At 47.1% G+C, this 22,566-nt stretch overlaps 2 protein-coding genes across 4 annotated transcripts; one reads left to right on the top strand and one right to left on the bottom strand.

The window, feature by feature from the left end:
• On the bottom strand, nt 1,144–7,565 carry LOC8067400 (cytokinin dehydrogenase 3). Of its 3 annotated transcripts, XM_021446180.1 has the most exons (6): nt 5,875–7,565; nt 5,189–5,792; nt 4,898–5,067; nt 4,470–4,727; nt 4,122–4,384; nt 1,144–1,794 (listed from the first exon to the last, which is right to left on the bottom strand). In XM_021446180.1, exons 2-6 carry the CDS (start codon nt 5,763–5,765, stop codon nt 1,446–1,448), a joined length of 1,617 nt encoding a protein of 538 aa, XP_021301855.1. In that variant the 5' UTR covers nt 5,766–5,792; nt 5,875–7,565; the 3' UTR covers nt 1,144–1,445. The 3 variants fall into 3 exon arrangements, with proteins under 3 accessions (XP_021301855.1, XP_021301858.1, XP_021301854.1); XM_021446183.1 differs by having other exon boundaries at nt 4,898–5,025; nt 5,189–7,565; XM_021446179.1 differs by having other exon boundaries at nt 5,189–7,565.
• On the top strand, nt 17,828–19,819 carry LOC110431594. The gene is made up of 2 exons (XM_021450706.1): nt 17,828–17,896; nt 18,005–19,819. Exons 1-2 carry the CDS (start codon nt 17,828–17,830, stop codon nt 19,817–19,819), a joined length of 1,884 nt encoding a protein of 627 aa, XP_021306381.1.

The following is a 22,566-nucleotide window of genomic DNA, read 5'->3' on the forward strand; positions in this document are numbered from 1 at the left end:
GGTGCTAGTGCTACACGTGTTGATCGCTAACGGATCGATCCATTAGCGTTGATTATGTTGGAAGGTGGATAACTAATTAGGAGTAGATTCTAGTAAAGTCATGCGGTTTTTTAGTGTGAGCGATGATGCGGTTCCAACCGGATCATACTTCCTATCTATAATATGCAGTTTACTTTCAGATAGAGTTAATTAAATGCATCACATTCTCATGGTGCATAGTGCAAGTCAGCAAGCAAGGTGGTTAGCGTTTTAAAAAAAACAAAGGAAATAGGAAAGAATACGAGACCCATGTATCTTCCTTGCATTAGAATATCGACAACTTCAAACGCGGCCTGAAACAGGAAGTAAACGAGGGAAAACGATACAGACTGCAGCAGGCCAACATATATTATTATATAGGCAGAAAGCCAGGAACTCGATCAGACGCGGATATCTCTTTTTATGGTCGTATTAACCCAGCAACAAACAAACCTAAATCTTCACTCCACGGGTGTGTGATCTCTGTTTGCGTTTTTTCCCCTCCTTTTTGTGCTGAAGATGATAATGTGCCAACGCAGAGGACTTTCAGAGGTTCAGAAGGCAATCATGCATGCATACCTACGGGTACTCCAGAAAAAGGGAAACATATATAGCCCCATCAGCCCCATCATGCATGCATGCACGCACAATTCCAGCACATGCATTTTACTAGCTAATGGAAACATGGGAAATGTCAAGCTCACTGTGAATCCAGCACCCATCCATATCATCCTGGATTACGTTCCGATTTTGAGGACCAGCCTAGCTAGCCGTAGGACTGGCTAGTAGCCACAGATCGATCATGTTCTCACCACTTCTCCAAAAGAAGATGACTCGCACAAAGCGTCAAAGTGTAAGGAATTTCTTTCAGGCATCGTTTACTTCTCAAAATTCTGTAAAATTCTTTAAGATTTTGCGTCACACTGAATCTTGCGGTACATAGAGCATTAAATATAGATAAAAAATAACTAATTGCATCTAGTTAGTCCATGATTAGACAATATTTCTCAAATACTAACAAAAGTACTACCGTATCCATTTTACATTTTTTTTTTGCAACTGAACAAGACCAGTATGGAACATAAGGAACAACGACAGGTAGCAGCAGCACTACCAATGGCCATATCGAACAAGGAATACAGAAGATCGATCGAATAGAATCACTATCTCTATTCCCTAATTAATTAATAATAATAATTAAATTAAAGCCTGTGCTTCCTCAGCCTGTACATACAAAAGTTCCAAAATTCCCAGTGGTATTCACCACCACCGCCCCCTCCACGCCTCAAAACGCTGAGGAAACTGATCCAAGTCCAAGAGAAATAAGCAGAGAAAAGAGGAAGAACAGGATTAATCGGCCGCATCGCATCCTAGTCAGCAGCTAATCTATATATATCCCTCGCTGCTTACTGTAATCGCTGCTAGTGCTAGCTCCCAGCATAAGCAGCAGCATCGGGGGTCCGAGGGAATATGCCTTGTCCGGGCCCCAGGATGCGTAGCGGGTCGAACCGGGCCTTGCGCTCCGCGAACTGCTCCCACCGCCGGCCGAAGTGCTGGTGCCAGCCGGCCGGAGTCGGGTGGTGACCCAGGTACTGCTTGGCGCCGAGGCGTGCTCCGGCGGCGTCGGCGATCCGGCGGTGGCGGCGGAGAAGCTCTTGGAGGCAGTGGTGGGAGCAGCCATCTTCAGGGTTCGCGGAGCGGAGGATGCCAACCACGTACATCACCCGGTCCGTGGACCCGGAATCCGGTATCACCACTGATGTGTTGGTGTCCCACCTGTCCCAAAGGATATGAAGAAGACAGCAACGATTTTTAAACCTTGATTGATATAATGGAATGGAATACGTACTTATTAAGACCTAGTGATGAGCCATCATGGATGAATGAATTTAAAACAGGGACAGAAAATCGTAGATGTAGCTGACATTCTGCAGTTCAGTGTATTCTGACTCGAGAGACTTTTGTTTTAGTGGTTTCTTTGAGAGAAGTCAGAGGTCTCTTTGTTATACTAGTCCAGTGCGGTGAACATGTGGCACGTACGTACGACTTTGATCTTTTGTTAAAGCTCAATCAGTTCAGAGTTGACACTGGGATGCAATCTAGCATATATATATATATTTAAACACCTATTGCATGCATGTAAACTATTCTAAATTTATACGGAGGATATATGAACGTTCATATATATAACAAAGCGCTTGCATGCATCTAATAAGGTCAATGAATGAAATCATGTAACATTTCTTTCCCATAACCACTACGTTTAGAAATGTGAGCAACGTTTTGCATCGTCCGAATTGAATAACATTAACATGTGCTATAAGTCAAATATATGTTTACGATGTTCCATCTGGACACATGTAATGTAACTATTTATCGTGCAATGGAATAAGCAGATCTTATCTTCACATAATAAATCATTTTAATGGAAATAAAAAAAATATCAAGATGACAGAGATCAGCTACTATGTTTATATATAATTTTCCTGTTGCTACCGTATAATAAGAAAAGATGCTACTGATTGAGTTCAGCTATAGTTGTAGTTGAATCATACAATGCTGATGACAGAGATGTGATTCTATTTCAGGGACCACAAGTAAAAACATGATACAATAACCATATATTCGTAGCAATCAACTAGTATGAAGTCACTGTAGCCGTGGACTTCCCAACAAAAATGTTGTGGACACAACCCTCCAACAAAATGGTACCAAAAGCCGCAGCTGCTCATTCTCATTTTGCGTCAAAAATGTGTGCTGGAAGCAAGGCTGCAGCATATCTGCTGCACTGCACTGCAGGCCTCTACTACACCCACTGACCCACCCATAAGAAACAGAGTGGGACCAACAAAGAAATGCTGATGAATAGCTACTTTAGATCTTAAGTGGGGCAGGGCAGGCTTTCATTTATGAAACTACTACAACCTCCGTCTTAAAATAAACCAATTCTAAAACTATTTAAGTTTGGACAACTTTTTGTAAAGAGTACTATCATCTAGTATGATATGAAATAAATATATTATAAAAATATATTTTATTAGTAAATCTAGTGATACTAATTTATTAGTATCATAAATATTTATAGAAGAGTAACTTAAGAAAACTCTAGAACTTCAATTTATTTTGGAATAGTGGAAGTACACATTTTGAGTGCCGATTCACCGTGTATCCCACGTGTGAGAATTTTTTGCCGGTCTCCGTCCTAGCTTCTAGATAACTTGGGTCCCACGAGCTCCTTTGGAAGCATGCAGTTCCCAGAAAATTTTGCAAAATTTTTCAGATTTCTCGTCACATCGAATCTTTAGATGTATGCATGAAGTATTAAATATAGACAAAAATAAAAACTAATTACACAGTTTGGTCGAAATTGACGAGACGAATCTTTTGAGCCTAGTTAGGTCATAATTGGACAATATTTGTTAAATACAAACGAAAATGGTACTATTCACGTTTTGCCAAAAATTTTGGAACTACCAAGGCCTATAAAACACTCGCTAGCGTTTTGTATACACGCTCGCTCACCTCCACGTCAGAGGAGTGTGATTAAAAAAAAAAAAAGGTAAGCCGGTGACGTCGACACCCGTTGGCCCTGCTCTCAGCAGAGCTGAATACAGAAGCAAATGATAAACGACCCATAGAAGAAATAATAGAAGACCAAGAGGGCCGTGTTATTTTCTCCGCACTGAAAATATGTACGGCCTACCATTGTCTATTGCTGGTCATAGAAAAATAAACCAACATGCTAAGCAAAACGGATTATCCCTAATGCACGATGAGCCCACACTGATCACTTTTCTCCTCACTTCATCATCTAAAATAGCCTGTTACTACTGTAGCAAAAAGAAGCAACTTGCTTTTTTTTTTTTGAAGGAGCAAAGAAGCAACTTGTTGCTGGATAATGCAAAGAAATGCTTGTCCAACTTGGACTTCTTGGAAGCTAATGAAGCGAGCGTGAAAGAGGGATTAACAAAACAGATACCCCTTTTTTTTCTTCTTTGCAAATAATTAATGCTTTCAGGAAAGCCGAAAGTAGGCGTATCTTCATGGTTGTACTATATGTAACTTTGTGTTATTGTTAAGAAGAGTGTGATGATACTACTTACTTGTCTCTGAGGAGTGGGTAGATGAGGATGAGGCCCTCAAAGCTGTCCGGTGAAATGTTGTCCATGAGCAGATCCCTGAAGTCAGCGACCCCGGCCTTTGGCACAAACATGTTGAGCCATGGGTGGTGTACCTCCCATAGCCCCACGCTCCTCAGGCTCATCTCCTCCATCCTGACCCGGTTCAGGAAATCGAAGTAGGACACCTCCACACTGTACAACTGGGACACCATGTGGCTCATCTGCCTCGAGATAACCTCCACAACCTGAAACAGATTATAACATCCCTGATAATTCTTGACACATACGGTGCAAGAAAGTAAGACCATCATTATTTGGAGCTTTACTTACATGGTGCACATTAGTGTTTTTGTGCTGGTAATCATGGACTGCAAACTCTATGCAGTAGTAGATCTTAGGGCTGTTCTTGGTGCCAAAATCCGGGTTGAAGTCCACGCTAGCAGGGAAGGCGATGGAGGAGCTGTGAAGGGATTGTTCATTCAAGACGATGAAACCTTCGACGTAGTCCAAATCCGGAATCGACACCAGCAACTCCTGGTCCCTGGTGAAGATGCTGAAATCATCATAGAAGGCTCTCACCCACGTCACCTATATATATTTAATTCAAAAAGTTGTTCAGTTGTTATTATAGCAGACATCAGAGTCTTGACATACACAACTAATGCAGTAATAGTCGTAGTAATACGTATGACATACTGATTAACTAAGATGTACGGAACGGAACACAGTTGTAAGACAAAGGCATATTTGCAGCATACTTTCTGTGGAGCTTCCTGCAACAGGATCCTGGCCCTGGTTATGATGCCAAACTGGCCAAGGCCTCCCAGAACGGCATTGAACAGATCGGCGTCCTTGCTGGGTGAGCATTTCACAATCTCCCCTCGTCCTGTGCAACCGAGAGAGAGTAACAGAAGGAAGGAAAAAAAAACTACTGCCCATCAGTTAAAAAGAAAAGAAGAGGTTGGTCAAGAAAGACACAGCCAAAAAGGCGAAAACAAAATCTGATCCTTTTGTTTCATTCACCATGATGCATGTGTGATGTGTCTCACCTGTGACTACCTCCAGCTGTAGAACGTTGCTGATCTGAGGCCCGTGCTTAAATGTCTGCCCGCTGATGCCGGCATTGGACAGCGTTCCGCCAACGGTGAGATAGAGGTAGTCAGTCCATGACCTTGGAGCCAGCCCGAGCTTCAGGCTCTGCTCCAGGAGCTCGATCCACATAACCCCACCGCTCACATCGGCGTAGGAAACCTGTCCTTCTTCTCCTCCTCTGTGGAATTCCATCTCGGCAGGCAAGGCGCGCATCTCCACCACAATGCCATCCAGAGCCTGAGCCTGGCCATGGATGGAGTGGCCTGCTCCTCTGGCTGCCACCGTGACCTTGCTCAGAGACGAGCCGGAGAGGAAGCTGAGAAGCATGGAGATGTCCCCTGACGACTGGGGCCGCAGCACCGCGGCTGGGGAGTGGAAGACTATCCTGCCGAAATCGCTGGACGCGGTGGTTGTGGTGGGGAGCAGGTTCAAGGGGCCGAAGTCCATGGGGCTTTGTATGAATTTGTATGGAGAGCAGAGGGAGAGGATGAGGATGAGCAGGCTGGCTCTTGTGCTGACCATGGCAACCTCCATGGAGATGGAGTGACAAATTTCCTGGAGCTGCTTCTTGCAGCAAGCAATATAGAGGGTGGTAAAAAGCAGAGCCAGAGGGGGGGGGGGGGGGGGGGGATGCGTTTATTACCTTGTCTAGTCACCACTCACCACAACGTGTAGGATTGTGATGGCGGTGGGAGGAGATCAGATGATCATATTGCTTTGTTCTTGCCCTTTCGGCAAAGGCTGGGGGATGAAGAAAAATGAGGGCAGGGTTGAGGGATCTTAAAGGAGCAGGAGAAGGCACGGCCGATGAGGTGGTGATTTGAGGTTTTAAAAGGGGTTTCATGTCATGAGGAGAGAAAAGGAAGCACTCTAAAAGACCAAAGGCAGAAGCTGTCACATACCCAAAAAAAGGCCACCATGTGATCTTCAGCCCTCTCTGTCCCTCTCCTCTCGCCCCCCTGTGACAAAGAATGCCTCTGAGGGCAGGGCAGTGGAGGGCTCTTTCTCTCTCTCTCTTCTCTCTCTGAGAAGTGAGAAAGGGAAGAAGCTCTGACTCTGAAGCAGGCGAGCAGCTGAAACAACCGGCGCAATATAAAATGGAGGTACATAAAGACAAGGGCAAAGACAATACAGGCCACACTGGTCACTGCCTCTCTTTTCTGTTTAGGAAGAGGAACTGTCCTCAAATGGAGGTTATGTGATCAGCTGTTTCACTCCTCTCCCTATCAACTCTCAAGTATTGAGCTCAATGGACCCAAAAAAAAAAGGTTACAGTATGCATTCGATAATATCCATTTATGAAGCATCACACATATAGGAAATGAAAGTGAAGCAAAAATATCATTCTCAGATTTATGAGCCTGGGGAGCAAGAGGAAAGCAGAACCAACCATTTTTTTGGCTGCCCCATTGCTCTAATCCATCTGAACAGTCTTTTAAGGAGGGCCTATACTCCTGGGTCCTCCTGTTGCACTTGACCATCCATCACCAGGGCACAATATGGCTCACTCTAGATACCAAATCTTTTGCAGGGTTACTGTTGTGTAATACTGTTCGGAGGGCCCTAGACTCACTTATGATGATTGGCCACCACTTAAGGCCAAGGAGAAGGAGCCCATGGATTGTGTGGCTGGAAACCATGAGCTCTCGTGCAACTAACAGAGGCCAAAAGATCTACATTAAAACAAAACTCCTTTTTTTTTTCCTTCTTTCTGTAGAGCACCGAGACAATTAACTAAGACCTACATCGATCGATAATAAATAATATTGGCAGCTAGTTGCAGAAAACAAAAGAAGGCACAAAATTTTGCTGACCTTAGGATGACATGGCAAACTAAGCACTGTTTATCTAATACCATTATATACCCTCCCTGTTTGCATCGATAACAGGCTAGCTAATATCACATATTCATCACGCATATAGATGAATTTCCCAAGCTCACAAATGATTTTTTTTAATTGAGTTCTAAATACAGAGACAACTCTCTAGATGACACCATTCAATGATTAATTTTTATATGGGTGTTTATTATGCTCAGGAAATGCATTTGGACTGCTGTTTGCAAATGAAAATGTTGGGTTTTCTTCGCAAGGAAGCAATAGGCTACAAGAGAATATAATCTAGTTAGATCATTGGCAATGCCAAGAATAGAATCTAACAACAGTATGTGATATCTAAAAATTTGTACACACAGATGGATGCAATATCAACAGAGATACCTTCCAATATGCTGCTTTGGTACGCCACCACAGGCTTTAAATCACGAGATCACACAAACACAAAGTCAGTATCTAGCGAATTGCTCCAGTAGAGCACTAAAAGTCTTTTGCCAAATCCTTACCAAGATATCTTGTAACTCTCTTTTTGTTTCTTTTCCTCGTCTAATAAAATTCCGCTAAAATCTTTTGCCGCCATTCGAAAAAAAATCCTTGCCAAGATGTGCTCTCGCACAAGAAACGACGTCCTTGTCCATGTTTCTGCATAAAGTATGCCATGAGCTCAATTTTGATATAAACCTGGCCCTAACGTCTATCAGGTGGCTTAGAAAGTTCCTTGAATGGACAAGGATATGAAATGGGGTTGCAGAGCCCTGCAATATACCTTAAACTCACAAATGGGCGACCATATATGAACTGCAATACTAACTGAATACTCAAAGGCACAGATAAAACAATAATATATACCACAAGCCTCATGACATCCATATCCTAGTGACCAATCCTGTCCTTTGGACCAACAAGGCCATGGGGGGGTGCCATCATGCAATAACAAAATGCCTCATTGCCGATCGAGTGGAGAGTACACAGTGTAATCTTCGCCAAGATTTTAGACCAATTCAGAATCACTTTCCTACTCTAATCCATGATCTCGTCCTTGTGGGCAAAGAGGGAAAAGGTGGGCCACTAAGTCTTTCCTAGATCTCCCTTTTCCTCCCCACTTGCAAGAGCCCAATGACCTCATGAGATCCCCTCTGCCATTGATGAACGCAAATCTGTATGGAAAAGAGCAGGCACAACCTTTCCACTGAGCCTCCCCTTTAGTTTTTGGAACTACATGGTATTGGGGGATGGAAAGACATGGCGTGGCTGGGCCCAAGGAGATTCGGGCTTTATAGCCTCACGACACTCTCACCAAGCACATCATTTCTATGGCTGGTAGAGTACAATGGTGGTCCTGCCCTACTTCGGCTCTATAGGTTTTTATGCCAAGAGAGAACAATCAATGCCTGGTTTCTCTGTTTTTAGGGCTCCTCCAAGTTAGCTCTAAATGTATTGTTTTATACTTTTTAAAGAAAGAGTGAGAAAAATAAAAAAACTCAAAGATCATTAACTCGCTTGACTCATAGCTAGCTCGGCTCAGCTCAGCTCGGCTTGTTATTATAACGAGCTGTGTCGAGCCAAGATTTTAGCTCATTAGCTATAATGAACCAACTCGAGCCAGCTCGTGAGCCGCTTGTAAGCCAAACGAGCTATAGTTTCAAAGAAAAAGTCATAACTTATATTAGTTTTGTATTACTTCATGTCTTAGGCCTGGTGTTGTTAAATTTTAACTCCCATTACATCGAACGTTTGGACACATGCATGGAATACTAAATATAGACTGTTTACGAAACTAAAAACACAGCTAAAGAGTAATTTGCGAGACGAAATTTTTGAGCCTAATTAGTCCATGATTAGACATTAATTGCCAAGTAAAACGAAAATTCTACAATACCTATTAAACTTTAACACCTCCAACCAAACACGTCCTTACACTTTACAAATGGTTGATATATTATCTCATGAATATTTTGTTCGATTTAAGACTATTAGGTATATTATTTTTATATTATTATTATTTTTATGCTTTAGATAAATACAAATATTATATTTTATATATTTTTAATACATGGCTCGTGAGCTTAACGAGTCACCTTAAGCTTATAACGAGCCCAACGAGGAGAGCTGGCTCGTTATCTAGCCTTACTCACTGCTATGCTGTAATGAATGTTGTATCTTTTGGCAATAGTTAAAAGATGGGGCCTGTCCCTAAAACTCTAAGAAAAAGCTAGTCTTATGCACATACATCATGTGTGTTGTCACGTTTGTTTATTCATATTATGAGCTATGTACTAAAAGTTAATTCCATTGGAAAAATTATCTTAGAGCTAGTAACTATGTTATAGCCCATAATATGAATAACCCCACATGACAACTTCACATAATCTTGGAGTATATTCATGAGACTAGTTCTTGAGCAAGAGAGTTTTTACTTCTCTTCTATTAAAATATGAAATGATTTTTTCTCTTCTATTAAAATCTAAAATAATATACTTAGAGCTAGCTCATAAATCACCTCCAATTGACTCTTAGATGTCATATCATCCTATATGTATCCTACATGTAAGGTGTTTTTTATTTATATATTCTTTCGTCTTTTAGGAGAGATGGAGGTACGTGCCCAAATGGCTAGAGATGGGTGAATAGCCTATTTAAATTTTCTACAATCTCAACTAGACAAGTTGGTTAGTAAAATAAATGGCAAAGCTATTCTATCACTAGCACAACTAAGCTATACAAGCCACTTACACAATTCTAGCAAGTAAGCTAAACACGAGGTCACAACAACAACTACAAGTAAGGGCTAGCTAAACTTCCTAAACAAGAAGACTAAGCTACACATGATAAACAACTAGTAAGGTAAGCAAGTAAGTAAGGAGAGGGGAGTGAATGTTATACTGATATTGTAGAGTAGAAATATATCCAATCAATCATTCATAGTCACAATCACAAGAGAGAATCCTTGGCAAGAGATGACACAATATCTTTTTACCAAGTTCACTTGCTTCCCGGCAAGCTAGTCCTCGTTGTGGCAATACATCCACTTGATGAATCACGAGCTAATTGGCAATCCAAAGCCAAATCCTCAGCGGGTGCCGCACATCCACTCACAAGATGGGATCCTCTAAGCCACGAGCAATTCACTAGAGTAGCCAATTGCGATCTTCCGCGGAGAAGGCTCAAGAACCCCTCACAGATCACTTGGTGAGGCTCGAAACAATCTCCAATCACGAGCTCAACACCTCCGCTGCTCTAAGCCATCTAGGGCGTCGGGAAACACCCAAGAGTAACAAGAAATCCCCAATTCCTAGTGCCACCAAATGCAAATCCCGAATGCACACACTAGGCTCTCATTCCTTCACTCGAAATACCACCAAGCATGAGAGGGAGAGAAAGGAGAAATGGTGGATCTTCAACCTCTCATCCACACCCACAAAGGGCTCTCAATCTCTCTAAGAAATTTCAGCTCAAATCCATGGAAGAGAGAGAGGAGAGGAGGAAATCCACTTACAGCTTCTCAGATTAATCACTAAGGCTCAATCTCTCATTTGAATGGAGCACAAATCCTTAGGAGTGAGAGAGGAGAAGGAGAGAGCTTTTCTTTTCTTAGGGTTCTTCAAGAGAGCAAGAATGGGGAATAGATGAAGGAGGAAGAAAGGGAGGGGAGAGACCCAACCTTATCCTCAGCCAGCCACCCACCCAACCGTTGCAGCAGCCCAATCCTGCATTGGAAATTCCAGTGCCGGTAGGAAATTTCTAGGTGAACGAACTTTTGACCGTTGGCGTGGGTGAACTGTAGTAGCAGAAATTCCACTTTGGGGCAACTAAATTTCCAGCCAACCAGCTCTGTTGCACGCACAAGACCGTTGGGGCAGATCTGAGCTCAACCAGAATTTCCAGGTAGGGCCATGAAAAATTTCAGCCTACCCCTCTCTGTTGCAAGCACAAACACTGGAATATCTAGGTAGGGCAGTGAAAAATTCCAATTGACCCCTTGCTGTTTGGGCGTGACTGCTAGCTCATTTTTCCAACTAAATACCCCTTTTTAAGGTGCTAACTTTCCCACGAAGTACCAAAAACAATTGAGCACTTAAATTAGCATTTTTCACAAATAATTTTTAGGGCTTTCTCAAGTATTCTCACCACGTCACTAAGCACAATGCATATGCAAAAGAAACTCACACTTAGTGGCACTAGATAACCGTTGCAACCCTCTTTATAGTACGGCTATGTATCCTAAATCCGGTCAATCATTTCTGTACTCATCTTAGACCGGCAGAAGCAAAACCCTATATTTATACCTTTGCCTTGATCATTTTACTCCTTGTCCATCACCATGATCTTCTCTTCATACTTTCTTTCTTTACATGTATTGTTGTGCCTAACTCAAATCACTTAACACAATGGCATTAGCAACTTGGTGTCATTAATTACCAAAACCAAACTTGGTCTTTCAGTGCCCCAATGCATTAGGACACGCAAAGAGCTTAGCTCTTCTCTCCTCACTAGCTCAAAGGTCTTTAGCCTCCCTCTTCACCACGTGGCATCTAAGGGGCTGTTTGGCACGGCTCCTCATGAGGGGCTCCTCTAGAAGAGCCAGAGCCATTCTGGAGAAACACTTCGTCAAAACGGCTTTGGCTCCTCTACTTTTCACTTAAAAAAAGTTTCTTCAGAAAAACATTTGGCAGGAGCCGGAGAAGAACCCTGCCAAACAAACCCTAATTCTGGCTTAGAGCTAGCCATTGGAGGTGCCCTTAGTTCTATAGTGGGTTGTGTATATGTAATGGCCAACTTATGATTAATGGGTTGATAGCCCGATCTAGTTATCTCTATAAGTTCAGGTTTAGTTATCTTTGAATTTGCAATTTATATTAGTCTTAGATAGGTTATTTAGCAAAATAGGTGAAGTAGAAGGAACATAAGTATCTATAAACTCTATTGATATAATCAAGCAAGAGCAATCATATTTACTCAGCTTCCTTTAGGGAGCCGAGAGACTTTCAGCCTATCCCTAGCCGCCACCTCTTCTCCCTCGCGCACAGCCACGGTGCCCTGGCACCGTCCTCGTCTTCGCTCACTGGCAATCCATCACTACAACCTTCGAATCCTAGCCGGTCCTAGCCGGTAGGACTCGCTGTCCTATCAATCTGGTATAGGTACGATGTCTGGTACTCCACCCACCTCTTCCTAGCCATCCACCACCATGCCGCCACCCACTTTCTAGGCGTCCACAACCCTCCCACCATCGACCACGATGAAGCTGGTGCAGTCCCGCGCACTTGCACCATCTCCATATGCGCCCGTGCTTTCTCTGTTGGTGCCCATGATACTTGAACAGCTGACAGCGGCAGTCTTCGACCTTGGCCACATGGTGTTCAGCATCGGTCAGGCGGTGGCTGAGATGCAGGCTTTCTTTGTCGGGCCTCATGCGCTGTAGTTCCACCAGCCCCTGCCACCGTCGCTGCTGCCGCTGACTTTTCAACCGGCCTTGCCAGCGCCGCCCCTGCCTTTGACGTCCGCTGCGGTGGCCGTGGCCTACCCCTACGGGATGCCCTACGAGGGGGCGGCCTCCGCGGCCCTTCTGGTTGTGCCTCCATCGTCATCCCAGGGGGTTCCCATAACCCAGGTCAAGCTCCCAGCATCACCTTCGTCGCTCCCGGCCTGGCTCGTTGACTTGTTGGCGCCCATGTATGCGACGACAGGCGCCAGCCCTACGTACCGCCGCTACCCTCTACTGGGGCAAGGCCTACACATTGGGGTGTTCTTCCTTCGGGCACCCTGTACGGTGGCGTTGACGGGCCCCTGTTCCACGGTGGCAGCCTTCAACACCAACAACATCAGCATACACGACGCCACTAACCTTGGCATACGGGGACGTTTCAAGGAGTGTAGCACATGTTGCTGCTCCCGCACCGCCCCCGTCATGATTCTACAAGCTTGAGTTCTAGATGTATGATGGCTCCGTCGACCCACTAAATTGGATCAACTAGTGCGACCAGTTTTTCCAGGGCCAAGGCACATTAGCGTCTGACTGTACCTAGCTTGCCTCCTACCATCTCCGGGGTACGGCCCAGACATGGTACTACACCCTCAAGTAGGACGAGGGCATGTCTATATGGAAACACTTCAAGGAGCTCTACACAATCTTCGTTTTGGGCCAGCAGTACGTGGCACCCGACAGTCTGAGCTAGCCCGACTACCCTTCGTGTCGACAGTCCAGGACTACTTCGATCGCTTCAATGCGGTGTTGTGTCATGCCCACAATCTGTCCGCCCCACAGAAAGCGAAACTCTTTGTGAGCGGCTTACCGAAGCACATCAAGTTCGACATCGAGTTGTGGGAGCCACAAAGCCTTCGAACGGCCATGTACCTGGCTCGAGCGTTTGAGTGTCGTGTTGCGGCTACCTTGTTGGTCTCTGTCCAGCAAACCACTTCGCCTTCTCAGCGCCAACCATTGGCACTACCTGCACCGGCTGCACAGATGTGTGCTCCTGACCCGGCCGCAGCCATACCTCCACTGCCTGTCCCGCGGCAGGCTCCGGCGCTGGCACTGTTTCGTCGCCTGATGCCGACCGAGATGCTCGAGCATTGTCGTCAGGGGTTGTGCTTCAACTGCGATGAGTTGTACATGCGCGGCCACCAATGTCAGCGGCTTTTCTTCCTTAAAGTTATTGATTTTCTCAGTGACGCATTAGTGGACAATGACGGCGCCAAGGAGGCCCTCCGAGTGGCTCCAAAAGGCCTTGGTTTCCGCAGATGCTACATAGGAGCCGCTGCAGCAGTTCTCCTGGTCCTCTATCCCGACTTGCAGCTCAAGGACGAGTTGTTTGTCCAGACAAGGAGAGATGTTATGGCCAACGTATGATTAATGGGCTGATAGCCCAGCCTAGTTATCTTTATAAGTTTAGGTTCAGTTATCTTTGTATTTGTAGTTTATATTAGTCCCATATGAGTTATTTAATAAAATAGGTGAAGTAGGAGGGACATAAATATTTGTAAACTCTATTGATATAATCAAGCAAGAGCAATCATATTTGCTTGGCTTTCTTTAGGGAGCCGAGAGACTTTTATTCTATCCCTAGCCGCCACCTCTTCTCCCTCGCGCACAGTCACGGGGCTCAGGCGTCGTCCTCCTTCTCGCTCTCCGGCAATTAATCGCTACAGCCTCCGAACCCTAGCCAGTAGGACTCGCTGTCCTATCAGTATACGAGTGAGGAAAATGCACTAATGCAATTCGGTGCTGACAAGCGACTGAGTTATTGGTTTTTTGAAGAAATGAGTGGTCAAAGATTTACTAGGCTATTGTAATCCAAATTACCAATGTAAATGTGCTATTTTGGAGAATGTTAGGTGGTGTCTAAATTTTGACAAATAATATGAGCAAATATATTTCAAGACCAAGCGAAACTAATAGTAATATGTTTGTCATAGAAATATTCCCTCCATTCCAAATTATAAGTTGTTCTGGCTTCTTCAGATATATAATTTTTGCTATACACTTAGACATATATTATGTCTAGATATATTATAAAAACTATGCATCTAGAAAAGTCAGAATGACTTACAATTTGGAACGGAAAGAGTACTATGTATTGATAGTGAAATAATGGCATGTTCTTTTTTTCCCTGGAACGTGAAGGGGTAACGTGTATATTAACAAGAAGGAAAAGAAGTCCAAACCCAACAGAATACACACTCACACCAAAGAAAGTTTTGTATATAGATACTGAGGTAGTATATGCAGAAATATAAAAGCAAAAGGACAGGAAAGAAGTATGCTTCAAAAACAAATATTATATGACTGGTAAGTGCAACATTATGGAATGAAAATGTGAAACAGTTTGCTAAACAGTCCCATACCTGAAGTCTGAATTTCCAAGTGCACAAAGTGCAAAAACGATTCCTTTATCTAGATGTGGACAGATCACATATCCTCAAATTATAAGACGTTTGACTTTTCGACCTCAAGTTTGACCACTCGTCTTATTCGAAAAATTTATGCAAACATATTGAAATTTAAGTCATTCTTGAAAAACTTTTATTAATAAACCAAGCCACGACAAAAAAGGTGATATTTTACACAATTTTTTGAATAAGACGAGTGGTCAATTTAGTGTCAAAAAAGTCAAACATATTATAATTTGGAATGGATTGAATATTATACAGTACATTAGAATGAAGCAAATTCCATGGCAAAGATATGCCAATGATGTCACAGAAAACTAGGCATAAATTTTCTCGGTTTTATTGATATGTAAGTTAGGAGCATCACAGAACTACTCGGTAATAGGAACACAAAGGAGTAAATAAAATTGGGAAAAGGCACTTTTCCCTTGTGAATTGTTGATCAGCGTGCAAATGTTAGATTATCAGTTAGAAAAAAAGGGTTTTTTTTGGCCCTCATAGCGTTTACTAAAGAGAATTGCAGATATATAATACATCTGCTATACGCTATACATCTAATCAGGGAAGGGAAGTCCCCCTTTATTCCATAGGTATACTTAATAGGTATTCCAAAACAGTGGATAGGCCAAATCCCTTTCCAGGCAAGCACAACACTATGTACAAGTGGCAAGGGGAAGAAAGCAGAGCAGAACAACAATTACAGAGTATTTCCAAATGGGCACACTTCCTTTTTGGTGACATGCTCACCACTCGCATGATTAAATAACAGATGCTGTCACATACTTCATCAGATGGTCCCGTCCTGTCTTATCAACTTCTAATTTATTCATTTAGATCACTTGGTGTCTTATATCATGCTTAGAATACTAGAGCCACGCTTGTTTCTTGCATGCTGTTTTCTCACTAAATGATTCGTATTTGCTTATCTCTCCTTAAACTGAAAGGCCAGTCTTTCCTATGTCTGCTTTGGGGCACTGGCACACCGCTAATAATGCATATTAAAATAATGACCTGCTAATGGTGATAAACTGATATTAAACTGTTGACAGGACACATGTTCCCAACAGTGCATATTGGAGAGTGTAGTATATTGGCATATTGCTATGTTTACACACTTATGTTCTTACTCTTAAAAAACACACAAAGTACAAAGAAAGAAGGAAGACAAAGATTGTCTCCAGATGGACCTGGAACAGCCTGGAATTATGAGGGCAAAGGAAAGGAAGATAAGTTTTGTTTTGTCAGGAAGTACAGAACACAGATTATTAGTTGTTACCTTCTCAGATTAAATAATAAACAATGAGTGTTAAAGGCAATGCATAGTTTATTTCCGTTTCATATTTCATTGTACTTGATTGAGTTTATGATGCCAGGCTATTGATTTACAAACTTAGCACAAGGTTGTCTTTTAAGGATGGTTCTATCATGGCCGTATCTTATTTTATATATTGCAACCGATAGCTGGTTACTGAAAGTAAAGGGAACAAGCGAAGGCTTCACATCCAGACATCCTAAGGTTTATAAGAACTGTTAGCACGTAGGAACATCATTGATCCAAGCTCAATAGAAAATATCAGCAAGTAGTAGCAACAATTAAGTCTGAAATCTAAGAGAAGATGCATTTCCCTTAGTGTAGCTTTAATTAGAACTACCATTTCTTAAACATTAACAGCTACTGTAACATAGGGTGCCTTAAATCTACAACTGGTTTAGTTTACCTGCTGTTCATCAGTTTATGTTCCATATTGTAGATGATAGATTATTCAGTGGGCGGCTCAACTAAGATCCATCAGCATGACTCAGTAGCTCAGTGCCCAGGCCCCAGTCTAGCCACCTCAAATTACTGCGAAATGAGCAATTCTTTCTGTGTTTCATGAGGTCAAGAACATCAGAAATACATGCTAAAAATCTGCATCGTCATAAACTGTCAGATCTGCATGTAAGATAAGAATGGACCTTGCAGAGAGACGAGTGCCTCGTGTCCCTCTGTCCCAACATAATTTGCATCATCCGTGTACCGTTTACATCCTCTACAAGCTGTATTTTCTACTAAAAGAAAAGTCAGATCAAAAGCTGTCCTAATCTGCCTCAGTTTAAGTAATTCGGTATCAACATCACAGGGCAAATCATACATTTCCTTTTCATAAGCAATTATATGGAGGTGCTGCAATCTGATCCTGAAATTTTATCTTCATATGCAGGATTGAACAAAAGGACAGAAAAATCGGTTGCAAAAGAAATTTGATCGTCCAGGTCTCGATATTATTGTGCAAAACAGTCATTATCTAACAGGTTTCAGGTGATCAGCACTGCATCAGCAGCACCTATAACCTATCATTGTGCTCTAGATTGCTGTCAAATTTTTAATAGTGGCCAATTCTTACGCATGCAAGCGTCTCTTTAGCACACCAAACTTGTTGATAGTGGTAGCAATGTCTAATAACCTATAAAGGTCTTACTATAGTAGGAGGATTCCCCGCGCGTTGCTGCGGGTATGAGAAGGAATATAAATATGTTAGAATATTAATCACTAAGAATATATATGTATGGTGTTGGTAATACAACAATATATGTTAGTTAAGCCTAATTGCTATGTATCTTAATTTCTGCATTAGTAGTAGCAGTGCCTTGGCATCCAAGTTTGGAGCAGGCATCTTTACTTTTGCTTTAGCATATTCTGGAGTGGGTGGCTGACCACACTGCTATATAAGTGGCAGACCCCCCCTCCCTCTTCTATACTCTGTAATCTTAGTTTTGATTCAATCCAAGCGGCCAAGGGCCAAGCTGCCCTCTGGGCATTCCCAGATCCAAGTTTTCACGAGTTGGGCAACAATTGGTATCTAGAGCTTTAGGGTTTACCTAGAGAGAGCCATGTCCACCGAGAGTGCTCGCGTCCGGGCAGCCGCCGCCGCCGCAGCAGCAGCAGCTGTAGCATCCACGGTGGAGCAGCGGGGCGCTGGAGCCTTCGGCGCAGGGGGAGATGACCGCAGGACGCGCCTTGCTGCCGCAGAGGCAGCGGCCGCGGCCGCGGCCGTCACGGCCCAGCAGGCAGCAGCAGCGGCGCAGGCCGCAGTTGCCGCCGCGGCCGCCCTGCGCCAGGAGCTGGAGCAGGAGGATGCGGTCTCCGCGGGATCACGATCGCGCACCCCCGAGCGCCGCCGCCAGTCGCCGTCTCCTGAGCGGCGCCGTGGTCGTCGCGGGCGTTCACCGGTGCCGCAGATGGTCTACCGCGACTCCGGGGCCGGGACGCCGTGGCCGATGCTCACCAAGAGCAACTACCACGAGTGGAGTCTTCTGATGAAGGTAAAGCTCCAAGCTCGACATCTTTGGGATGCAGTTCACCTTGGTGGCGTCACGTATGAGGAGGATCGCCAGGCCTTGGAGGCTCTGTGCGCCGCAGTCCCACTCGACATCGCGGCCTCCATCGCCAACAAGAGGACGGCGAAGCTGGCGTGGGACGCCATCGCGCTGCGCAGAGTCGGCGGTGACCGGGTACGCCGCGCGACGCTGCAGCGCCTTCGCGGGGAGTGGGAAGGCCTCGCCTTTCAGCCCGGCGAACATGTCGAGGACTTCGCCGTGCGCCTCAGCAGTCTGATGGAGCAGATGAAGCTGAACGGCGACACCGACCTCACCGAAGAGCGCGCCGTCGAGAAGCTCCTTCGGTGCATGCCGAAGAGGTACAGGCAGATCGTGAACTCGATCGAGACCCTGCTCGATTTCGACGCGCTCACCATCGAGGACGTCACCGGCCGGCTCAAGTCGGTCCAGGACCGAGAGCTGGCGGATGACCTCGAATCCGCCAACACCGGCGGCAAGCTTCTGTACACCGCCGAACAGTGGCGGGCCCTCGACAAGAAGAAGAAGGATGAAGCAGCCGGGCCGTCCAAGGACAAGCGACGGCGATCTCGCGGTGGCAAGAAGAACAAGCCGCGCGGTGATCGTGACGGAGGAGCTGGTGGCGGAGGGGCGCAGGCGGACAAGGCAGGAGGTGCGGACGGCGAGCGCAAGGCGAATCGCGACGACCTCTGCCTCAACTGCCATCAAGGAGGCCACTGGGCCCGAGACTGTCCTCATCCCCGACGTAATCGGGAGCGCGGTGGCGCCGCCAACGTCGCCCAAGTGGATGAGGACGCTGCTGCCTTCCTCGCGCATGGCTTCCTGGAGCTTGACGCAGAAGGGAGCTGCAGCAAGGCTCAAGCTTCAATCTTCTGCGCCAAGAGTGGCTGCTTCGAGCTTGAGGAACCCCGTGCGCGCGCATACCTCGACACCGGCAATGGAGAGAAGATGGACGGATGGTACCTGGACAGCGGTGCAACCCACCACATGACCGGCCGACGCGAGCTCTTCACCGACCTGGACACATCTGCCAGAGGATCGGTGAGGTTCGGCGACGAGTCGAAGGTGGAGATCCATGGCGTCGGGTCCATCATCTTCGAAGCGAAGAACGGGGAGCACCGGGTGCTCCACGACGTCTACTTCATCCCGGCGCTCAGGAACTCGATCATGAGCATCGGCCAACTGGACGAGGGGGGATCAAAGGTGGAGATCGAGCACGGCGTCCTGAGGATTTGGGATCGACACCGGCGGCTACTCGTCAAGGTGCGCCGCGGTGCCAACCGCCTCTACGTCCTGCATCTGAACCAGGCCAAGCCGCTCTGCCTCGCCGCACGCAAGGATGATGCGGCATGGCGCTGGCATGAGCGCTACGGTCATCTCCACTTCGACGCTCTCCGGCAGCTGTCCAAGAACGACATGGTGCGCGGATTGCCTGCGATCACCCACGTCGGGCAGTTCTGCGACACGTGCGTCCTCGCCAAGCACCGTCGAGCCCCGTTCCCGACGGAGGTTGAGTACCGCGCGTAGGAGCCGCTCAAGCTCGTCCACGGCGATCTCTGCGGCCCAATCTCGCCGGCGACTCCGGGCGGCAGACGCTACTTCCTGCTGCTCGTCGACGACGCCACGCGGTACATGTGGGTGGCACTGCTGACCACCAAGGACGCCGCCGCGGACGCCATCAAACATCTCCAAGTTGTAGCTGAGAAGGGGAGCGGACGCAAGCTCCAGGTGTTACGCACCGACAACGGTCGCGAATTCACCGCCATGGAGTTTGTGGCTTACTGCGCCGACGAAGGAATCGAGTGCCACTACACCGCCCCCTACTCGCCGCAGCAGAACGGAGTCGTGGAGCGTCGGAACTAGACGGTGGTGGCCATGGCTCGTGCGCTGCTGAAGCAGAGGTGCCTTCCGGCTCGGTATTGGGGGGAGGCAGTGGTGACTGCTGTCCATCTCCTGAACCGAGCGCCTACCAAGAGCTTGCAGGGCAAGACGCCTTACGAGGCATGGCACGGCAAGACGCCGGCGGTGGGTCACTTGCGCACGTTCGGGTGTGTGGCCTACACCAAGGACCTCACCCAGCTGAAGAAGTTGGATGATCGGAGTCGCCCCGGCATCTTCATCGGCTACGCCGACGGTGCCAAGGCGTACCGCGTGCTCGACCCGGCGACGCAGCGAGTGCGCGTGTCGCGGGACGTCATCTTCGACGAGAGCCGCGGCTGGGACTGGGTGAAGGCTGGAGAAGACGTAGCTCCAGTGAACACGGAGTTCGTCATCGAGTACGCGGTGTTCAGCGAGAAGGAAGGAGCACGGGGCGAGTCTTCAACAACCTCCTCTGCTTCGACCACACCGACCACCGCAGTTGCTCCAGCCTCGCGTGCACCATCTCCGACCACACCGACCACTTCAGCGACTCCGACCATTCCGACCACTTCAGCGACTCCGACCACTCCGACCACGCCATCAAGCTCACCAGCTCCGGGAGAGAACGGGAGCGGTGCTGGAGCTGCTGCGACACCATCTCCGACCACTACTCCGACCACCGATCAGCCCCAAATCGAGCTCGCGACGCCGCTGGAGGATGACGAGGATCGCTTGGACGCCTTCTACGACGACGAGCCCCTCCGGTACCGCAAGATGACCAACATCCTGGGAGATGTGTCTCCTCCAGACCTGGCGCCGCGCCTCTTCGCCCAGCTCCACCTCACGCACGCTGGCGAGCCCATCAACCACGCGGAGGCACGAGGTGATCCGGCGTGGGAGGCCGCCATGAAGCAGGAGATCGAGTCCGTGGAGAAGAACAAGACCTGGGAGCTTGTCGAATTGCCTGCTGGTCACCGCTCGATCACCCTGAAATGGGTCTTCAAGCTCAAGAAGGACGAGAAGGGCTCGGTGATCAAGCACAAGGCTCGACTGGCGGCGCGGGGTTTCGTCCAGCAGGAGGGCGTCGACTACGACGACGCGTTCGCCCCCGTGGCGCGCATGGAGTCAGTGCGCGTCCTCCTCGTGCTGGAGGCTGAGGAAGGGTGGTCGGTGCATCACATGGACGTGAAGTCCGCCTTCCTGAACGGCGACCTCAAGGAGGAGGTATACGTGCGCCAGCCACCGGGCTTCGCCGTCGCCGTAGAAGAAGGCAAGGTGTACCGCCTGCGCAAGGCCCTGTATGGCTTGCGGCAGGCACCGCGCGCCTGGAACGCGAAGCTGGACGCCACCCTGAAGGAGATGGGCTTCACCCAGAGCGCGCACGAGGCGGCCGTGTATCGACGGGGCAGCAGACGCTCTGTCCTGCTCGTCGGGGTGTACGTCGACGACCTCATCATCACTGGCGCTGAGGAGGAGGAGGTCAAAAGCTTCAAGGCGTAGATGAAGGAAAGGTTCGACATGAGCGACCTTGGCTTACTCTGCTTCTATCTCAGCATCGAGGTGCGTCAGGATGCCAGTGGCATCACTCTCCGCCAGACTCACTATGCCAAGCGGATCCTCGAGCTCGGCGAAATGATTGGCTGCAATCCGGCGCACACGCCCATGGAAGAAAAGCTTCGCCTGAGCAGGGAGAGCAAGGCTGAGGAGGTGGACTCCACGCACTACCGGCGGCTTGTCGGCAGCCTCCGGTACCTCGTGCATACCCGGCCGAACTTGGCGTTCGCCGTCGGGTACGTGAGCCGGTTCATGGAACGGCCCACGGTGGAGCACCTGCAGGCGGTGAAGCGCATCCTCCGCTACGTTGCTGGGACTCTGGAGTATGGTCTTCACTACAAGAGGGCTCCCGGAACAGCGCGCTTCATCGGCTACTGCGACAGCGACCTCGCTGGTGACATCGATACAAGCAAGAGCACCAGTGGGACTATGTTCTTCTTGGGTGATTGTCTGGTCAGCTGGCAGTCAATCAAGCAGAGAGTGGTGGCCTTGTCAAGCTGCGAGGCAGAATACATTGCTACTGCCTCTGCTGCAACTCAAGCACTAGGGTTGTCCAGACTGCTTGGGGAGCTGCTGGGCAAAGAAGTTGACGTGGTGGAGTTGAAGGTGGACAGCAAGTCTGCTTTAGCTCTGGCCAAGAACCCAGTCTTCCATGACAGGAGCAAGCACATAAGAATCAAGTATCACTTCATCAGAGACTGTCTGGAAGATGGAAGTATCAAGGCCAGCCACATCCCTACTACTGATCAGCTTGCAGACATACTCACCAAGTCTCTAGGAAAGGCCAAATTTCAGGAGATGAGGAGGAGGATTGGGCTGGAGCAGATCGATCAGCATTAGGCTTAGGGGGAGAATGTTAG

Source organism: Sorghum bicolor, chromosome 1 (assembly GCF_000003195.3).
Source record: "Sorghum bicolor cultivar BTx623 chromosome 1, Sorghum_bicolor_NCBIv3, whole genome shotgun sequence".
NCBI classification, from domain to species: domain Eukaryota; kingdom Viridiplantae; phylum Streptophyta; class Magnoliopsida; order Poales; family Poaceae; genus Sorghum; species Sorghum bicolor.

Excerpts from the sequence above, each read along its gene's own strand:
- LOC8067400 (XM_021446180.1), bottom strand. The coding sequence starts at position 5,765 with ATGGAGGTTGCCATGGTCAGCACAAGAGCCAGCCTGCTCATCCTCATC. Across the intron at positions 5,068-5,188 it reads ACAGCTGGAGGTAGTCACAG|TTTTTTTTTCCTTCCTTCTG; the intron begins GTGAGACACATC and ends GATGGGCAGTAG. Across the intron at positions 4,728-4,897 it reads TGCAGGAAGCTCCACAGAAA|GTGACGTGGGTGAGAGCCTT; the intron begins GTATGCTGCAAA and ends AAATATATATAG.
- LOC110431594 (XM_021450706.1), top strand. The coding sequence starts at position 17,828 with ATGTCCACCGAGAGTGCTCGCGTCCGGGCAGCCGCCGCCGCCGCAGCA. Across the intron at positions 17,897-18,004 it reads CAGCAGCTGTAGCATCCACG|GCAGCAGCAGCGGCGCAGGC; the intron begins GTGGAGCAGCGG and ends ACGGCCCAGCAG.